The sequence below is a fragment of the Mustela nivalis genome, assembly GCF_964662115.1.
Source record: "Mustela nivalis genome assembly, chromosome: 12".
Classification (NCBI taxonomy): domain Eukaryota; kingdom Metazoa; phylum Chordata; class Mammalia; order Carnivora; family Mustelidae; genus Mustela; species Mustela nivalis.
The window spans coordinates 1,503,123-1,510,981 of NC_139031.1; the positions used below are offsets into that span (position 1 = coordinate 1,503,123).

Consider the following 7,859-nt stretch of genomic DNA (forward strand, 5'->3'; position numbering starts at 1 on the left):
CGCTGTGAGTCCCGCAGCTTTAGGCTCCTGAGCCTCTGCGAGATCCTGAGCCACCAGCACCGCCCGGCTGCTCTCGGACACCTGCCCCACAAAGCTGAGTGACGAGAAGGGAATGTTCAAGACACTGTCATCCTGGAATAGAGAACACATCCTTCGTTTCCTGGAGACTCAGAAAGTGGTAAGTAGATGTCATGACCGTCTTGTTTTGTTTTTAAAGATTTTTAGTAATCTCTACACCCAACGTGGTGACTGGGCGCCTGGGGGGCTCAGTCTGTGAAGCGTCTGCCTTCAGCTCAGGTCATGATCCTGGGGTCCTGGGATCGAGCCCCACGTCGGGCTCCTTGCTCAGTGGGGAGTCTGCCTCTACCCCACTCACGCTCTCTCAGAAGAACAGAAATCATTAAACAAACAAACACAAAGTCACATGCTCTCCTCAGCGAGCCAGCCAGACACCCCAATGTCACGACTGTTTAGGTTACTGTCATTTAAATGCCCACTGCAGCACTGTTTTGTAATCTGCTATTTCCATAAACAATGAATCATTTTAATAAATAGGACATTAAAGTACAGATATTAATAAGCAAACATCACGACCATGTTAATGGTTGTACAGTGTTCCATTACGCTGTTACGTGACCATTTGCTTAACGAATTTCCTATTGTTAGATATTTACATTGTTTTAAGTTTTTAATATGGTGAATATCACCACAGTCATCATTTTTTCCCAACATCTTTCCTATGCACCTGTCAAATTAGATCCTTAGGATGAATTTCTAAATTCATTAGAATTACTGGATTAGAGGGGATGTACCTTGTTGAGATTTCTGAAGCTAAACGGTACCACCCACCCCCCACCAAGTAGGTTGTGCAGATCTACCCCATAAGGCCTGTCTTTAACCTGCTTACCACGGAACGCAAGGGGCTATACGGAGACAAGCCAACAGAATAAGCTCCCACTCCTGCCTTCCTGTTGACAGTGTAAGTAAAGCGTGAAGAGGCTGAGGCAGGAGAGCAGGAACGAGTAGAAGCAGCTACTCTTACGGTAGCATAAAAAAAGGTCACTGCCAAAGAATAAGATGTCCAACTTCCAAACTCCGTCTGCATTCGCTAAGTTACAAGAATAAAAGTAAAGTCCCCAGAGAGAACTCACTCCTGCTTCTGCAAGAAATTCTTCTGCGGCTCCCGTGTGCTCTTGTGACACCTCCTATGTGCTCCCTTAGCTAAGAGACTCAGTGGGCAAGGAGGTCCCTAGGCTTTAAAAGCAGCTGAAGTCTGCCCAGCCAGGCAGGGACTGGTGAGGCAAGCCAGGTACCTGGGGGGAGGAGATGTAAGCAGCTGCCTGCAGTGCTGCCGCGGGGCCAGCCTCGAAAGTGAGGCCGCCCGGAGCCCTGCGGTTGTCCAACCTGAGCGAGTCCCTCCTAGAAATTCTGGGCCCTAGCTGCCTCGCCTGCTTCACCCCAGGCCCTGATTACAAGCACAAGGGGAACTAGACAAAAGTCTCAGCCCTTCTCTTCCGCCTGATCTCCCTAAGAACCAGATCAAGAATTCCTAACCTTACCTGCTATGGGGAACTACAGTTTTTTGGCCCCATATATGAAGGCTACCAACAGTTATGTTCAAGAGAACGGAAGTGGTACTGCTCAATGAAACAGTGATGTAATAATACCAGTCCTGACAATAAATTAACATAAATCTGATCTCAGAAAAATGTTTACTTTACTTAATGACAGAGCCACAAGAGTTTTATTTTCCACTGCAATATACACAGAGTAGCATGACAACACATATACCAAGTGCCAACTTAAAAACAAAAAACAAGGAAAGCTGCCTTATGGCTCAGTTGGTTAAATATCCAACTTGATCTGAGCTCAGGTCTTGATCTCAGGGTTGTGAGTTCAAGCCCTGCATTGGGTTCCACACTGGGCATGGAGGCCACTTTAAAAAAACTAATTTAAGGGGCGCCTGGGTGGCTCAGTGGGTTAAGCCTCTGCCTTTGGCTCGGGTCATGATCTCAGGGTCCTGGGATCAAGCCCCACATCCGGCTCTCTGCTTCCCTCTCTCTGCCTGCTTCTCTGCCTGCTTGTGATCGCTCTCTGTCAAATGAATGAATAAATAATTTTTTAAAAAATTAATTTTAAAAAATTATAAAATAATTAAAAAACCCCCAAATAACCCAGTTAAAAATGGGCAAAAGGTGACACATACAGATGACAAATAAGCCTATGAAAAGACACTCTACATCATGTGTCATCAAGGAAATGCAAATTAAAACGAGCTACTCCTACACACCTATTCGAAGGACCAAAATCCAGAGCACTGACGACACCAAATGCTGGAGGGGCTGTGGAGCAACAGGAACTCTCATTCGTTGCTGGCGGCGGTGAAAACAGGACAGCCACTCTGGAAGGCAGTTCTGCGGTTTTGTTTTGTTTTTAAAGATTTATTTATTTGGGAGAGAGAGGGCACATACATGGGCAGAGGGGCAGAGAGAGAGGTCTGGAGAGAAGCAGACTCCGCACTGAGCGAAGGCTCCCCGACAGGATGCTGAGATCTCGACCTGAGCAGAAACCAAGAGCTGGACACGGAACCAACCAAGCCACCAGGCGCCCTAGTTCTAATCTCCTTATACAACCAAACACTCCTACCACAGGATGCAGGGAGTGTGGGGGAGCATAAGTAAGTAAAGGAGGGTGGATTTTTAGGGCAATTAGCTATTCTGTATGATACTCTGAGGGTGGATAATATGTCATTATACATTTGCCAAAAACCACAGAAAATACAACCACAAAGAGTAAACGTTAATGTATCAATACTGGTTTATCAATTATGACAAATGGCCCACACTAAACCAAGATGCTCATAACTGGGGAAACGCGAGGTGGAGGAGAGGGCACGAAGGGAACTCTGTACCGTCTGCCTGACTTTCTTCTATAAAGCTCTAAAAAATAAAGTCCTATTTTTTTTTAAGCAGTGGACAAAAATTAAAGAAATATTATTTCTACTGCCACTCTTCCTCTACTGTCTACGCAAAGTTGGGCAAGAAATTTTAATTTTCTTTCTCCTATCTATGAGCTTTTCCAGGGACGCCTGGGTGGCTCTCAGTTAAGCATCTTCCTTCAGCTCAGGTCATGATCCCAGGGTCCTGGGGTGGAGGTCCCCATTGGGCTCTCTGCTCAGTGCGGTGTCTGCTTCTCCCTCTGGCTGCTGCTCCCCCTGCTTGTGTCCATGCACTCGCGTGCTCTCTCTCTGCCAAATAAATTAATAAAATCCTAAAAAAGATTAACTTTTTATAAGCACATGCATTTCTTCCCTGTAAATCTCAAAAACTTTCTGTCTTCTGCTCACACCTAATTCTTCCCATTGGCCTTCCCCAGCACTCTGAGCTCCACAACTCCTCCCTCCTCTACCTGCTCCTGCCCCAGCCTGTAACTTGCTCAACTTTATCCCATCCCTCCCCTCAAAATGAAAACCTTCATTAGCCCCTGAATGTAACCTTCTTCAAGTCCTTTTCAAAAAAGATCTACCCACTTTCTGACTTCCCATTCACTCCCTGATGTACTGCAAACTGACTTACAAGTCCTATGACCCTGGACTATTATCCCCCTAAAGTCATGTGGGCTTCATACTTGTTAGTGTTTCCTCACTGCACTCCTGCAGCACCTGGCACTGTGGTCTCCTCCCCCTCCCCACCCCAGCCCCACACCATATATGATTCTTTCCTAAGTATTCTTCTCACTTATTAGATGTTATAATGCCCCACAAGCCATACCCCATCCCAGGCTCCAGGCCTTCCCCTCGGACTTCTATCCTGAATCACATATCTGACAGTAGCTACCACATCTGCACACCTAGCTCAGATGTCCCTCAGTTCACACACGTACAATCAACAGCCTGCTACATACACATCTCTGCCCATGTCCACAGAAACCTAAACATTCCATTCAACAACCACTTGCCCCTCTTGGAGAATCCACTCCCTACTAATCACACAACTAGACTGTTCATTTAGTACCAAAGGTTCCAACCCCCATCTCAGACTCAGCTCATCAGGTGGGAAGCTGACCCAGACCGATCGGATTTCCTCTCCTGAGAAAGGGAATTGTGATCCGACAATCTCGGCTGGACACCTCAACTAGGAAATCATACACTGCCGAGGTCATGTGTAAGGTCAAGGGAGAAAGCCAAGAATGAAGGAGGCAGTGTAGCCCAAGGAGAAAAACCAAGAGTAACCACCTTGGTGCTGACGACTTGGTATCTGGGTGTGTTTCTGTCCACACATTCTTTGAGACACCATCAAATTCTTCCCATACACCTTCCCCTACTAAGCAATTTCCAGTGGATTTCTATGCTTGCAATCGAATGGCGGCTAAGATATTCTTCTCTGCACTACAAGAAAGGAAATGAAAATACCGTCCACGAACTATGCCATGCCGCCAAGATGTACCCTGGTAACAGAAATACTAACAGAAGGAAACTGTGTGACTTGGAATCAGCGGAACCCGGTATGTACTGGACTCCAGGTACACCCTCCCACCACCTAGAATGCCTTCTTGTTTCCCACCAACCCTAACTCTGCATCTTTTAAGACTAAGCCCCAACCAACTCTACCCTTTCCTGGACCAGCCCCAGAAGAAATCCAGAACATAGTAACTACTCTCTACTGTTATTTGACTTCTAATTGTTTAAATCTTAACTGTCCAACAAGACCATAATGAGGGCATGGAATTTTCCTTATTATGTTTCAGATGCTACACAGAACCTTTACAAATAGACACGAAAAAGAGTCATTTAATTTGGAAAAAGAAAAGATGTATTCAAAAGGTGGCACTATTCAGTGTTCCACCAAGCTCAAGAAAGAAGGGAATATTACAAACAATTCAATACATGAAAGAAAACCGTTATAACCTTTTACCTTTTAAATAAGGAGAAAGAATCACATTGTAGCTTAAGAAAATTTTAAAAATATGCATTTGTAGGTGCCCAACACTTCTGCCCAGAAACAAAATTAAACCTGTAACACGATGAAACTACATCCCCACCAGAATTGCCTAAATTAAGGACCAACAATAAGAAATGTTGAAAGGGGCGCCTGGGTGGCTCAGTGGTTAAGCCGCTGCCTTCGGCTCAGGTCATGATCTCAGGGTCCTGGGATCGAGTCCCGCATCGGGCTCTCTGCTCAGCAGGGAGCCTGCTTCCTCCTCTCTCTCTCTCTGCCTGCCTCTCTGCCTACTTGTGATTTCTCTCTGTCAAATAAATAAATATAATCTTTAAAAAAAAAAAAAAAAGAAAAGAAATGTTGAAAGGAAGTGCGGCCACCGATACCCTCAGACACCGCAGGTGCGTACACTAGAGCGAAGTGTGTGTATGACCCAGCACAGGGGCGGGTGTGTACCCTCAAGAAGACACCACAAAAACAGATCACACAATGCGACATAATGAGGAGAATGGACTCCACCTCTGGGACAGAATGCGGACCCCCAACGCAGAAACAAACTGTATGTGACCATCACATGAAGTTCAACAGGCAGAACTAAGTTACGGTAACAGAGATCACACAGCAACTATCTCGGGGAGAAAGAATATTGAATAGAAGGGAGCAGGAGGGAGCCTATGGAATGCTGGGAGTGTTACTTGATTGGGGGGGGGAGGGCGGTGGTCACGACGGTGCAGTCATTCCTAAAAATCCTCCCGGCTGAACCCGCAGTTGATTCCTCACCCCAATTCCAGGCCAGTGCACCCATCCTTAGCCACTGTGTGTTAAGTACTGTTGGCTCCTGAGTGCTACCTTCCCAGGATAACTGCCCTCAGCCAAGGGCCAGCAGTGCCAGAGTCCCACTGTCACCCCAGGGGTGGCCTGCAGCCATAGACCAACTGATACGGGAGGGGGGGTGTGTTACAAAATTCTAGCCCCCTTAGCTCAAGAAGGGACGGTTCTGTGATGCCAGCCATGGTCCCGGGTTCTTGGTGGGACTGAGCCGCAGCTAGACTCCAAGCAAGAAGACCCCTTTTTCCCTGCCCCCTTCCCCCCCGCCAATGTCATATGCACCAAGGTCACCTCCTCAAGCTGTTCTAGAGACATGACCTAAGACACATACAGCTGTTTAGTCTAAACTTCAACCACAAAAAAGAAAAGGAAAGGAAAACTGTTGTGCACGGCTGAACGCCAAGCCGCGCCATCTCCCCCGGTGCTGATCAACAGGTAAGAGCTGCTGCGCGGAGCGGTGTCGCCCGTCGGGGCGACAGCACGCGAGCCGCGCATGCGGAGCGCTCGGGTTTCGGGGCGAAGCGGCGAGGAGCGGCAAGGACTCTGCGGCGGCGACCGGCCAGCAGCCCGCAGCGCGCATGGGCAGCCCTCGTGAGCCCTCACCTGTCCGCTGCACCTGCGGCGAGCGCCGAGGGCACCTGCAGGGTTCGGGCGGCCCGACCGACCTCCGCCGCACTCTCCGGCCGGCCGCCTGCAGCCAACCGCTCGCGCGCACCCCAAGGCCCGACGACGACCGGGGCGTGGGGGGGGAGGGATCTGCTCGCTCCGTGCCGGGGTCGCCGCCGGGACCGAGGAGCGCACCGCAGCGCCCAGCACGAAGCCAACAGGACGCCGCTCCGGGGACCGAGCATCGGCCGAGGACTCCGCGCCCACCCGGTCGTGCACCCCACGACCCGCGCGGGTCAGCGAGCGAAGAGGAGCGCCCCGCGCCGGAGAGACCCGTAAGCGCCCACGGACCAGGCCCGCCGCACGTTTCGGAACCCGCGGGGCGCCTCTACTTTTGGCCTCGAATCCCAGGCGGACGGAGAAGCAGCCGCGAGCCAGGCCGCCGTCGGGGCGAGCGCACGGGGCACCGCGGCGGCGCGAGGGACGGAGCATCGAGCCCCGGAGGAAGGCGGCCGGGGACCCCGCGGTGTCCGGAGCGCCGGGCGCGTGGCCTGGAGGCGCCGGGTTCCCACGCGCGTCCGGCCCCGCGGCGCGGCCGCGGACATCGCCCGCCGCGCGGCCCCGGCCCGGGGAGCGACCGCGGCCCCGCCGTCCGCAAACGCTTGCGGGGACCACCGCGGCCCCGGCCCCCGGCGCGGCGCGCACCCCCGCGGCCGCAGGAAGGGCAGCGGCCCGGCCCGCGGGCCCCTCCGCCCGCAGCCCCGCCCGCAGGGCAGCCCCCGCCCGGCCGCCCCCGGAGCCGCGGGCCCGCGCACAGGCCGCCCTCACCTTCCTGCTGGCGCCTCCGAGGGACACCTTGGGCCTTGTCTTGAAGTCCCCTTCGAAGCTGAACATCTTGACGGCCTATCCCATCTGGGAGGAGCCCCCGACCCTGACAGCAGCGGGGCGGGCGGGGCGGGCTCCCGGGGGAGGGGTCTCCGCGGGCGGGACGGGCCGCGCCGGGGGGCGACCCCGAGCCCCAGCCCGCCCTGAGTGGGAGGGGGGGGAGGCGGTACACAGCGGGGGCGGCTCCTCCGCACCTCCCCCCTCATCCACGCCTCCCCACTGCTCCGGCCGAGGCCGAGGGCGCCGGCAGGGCCGCGGACCCCGCACTTGCACCGGGAGCAGCCGCCGGGAGGAAAGATGGCCGCCGGCCGGGACTGGCGTGCGCGGCCCCGCCTGCGCGCGCGCGCCCGACGCCGACGCCGACGCCCCGGCCCTGCCGCCCGCGGGCCGCAGCCTGCGCGCGCCCGCCATCGACGCCGCGGCGCTCCCCGGAGCCCGGCCGGCGTGCGCGCGCCCGCCATCGACGCCGCGGCGCTCCCCGAGCCCTCCAGCGTGCGCGCGCCCGTCGCCGACGCCGCGGCGCTCCCCGGAGCCCTCCAGCGTGCGCGCGCCCGTCGCCGACGCGCCGGAGCGTGGGAAGGCCCCGCGGTGACCCGGCTCTGC

The 7,859-nt window shown here is 53.7% G+C and overlaps 1 protein-coding gene across 2 annotated transcripts in view; it reads right to left on the bottom strand.

The window, feature by feature from the left end:
• Positions 1-7,337, bottom strand: part of UBE3C (ubiquitin protein ligase E3C) — a 112,482-nt gene extending 105,145 nt beyond the window's left edge. For both annotated transcript variants that reach the window (XM_082692926.1, XM_082692927.1), the window contains exon 1: positions 7,200-7,337. In XM_082692926.1, the coding sequence (XP_082549052.1) occupies positions 7,200-7,265 (66 nt within the window). In that variant the 5' untranslated portion in view covers positions 7,266-7,337. The remainder of the gene's footprint in view (positions 1-7,199) is intronic.
• Between the last annotated feature and the right edge of the window lie 522 nt (positions 7,338-7,859).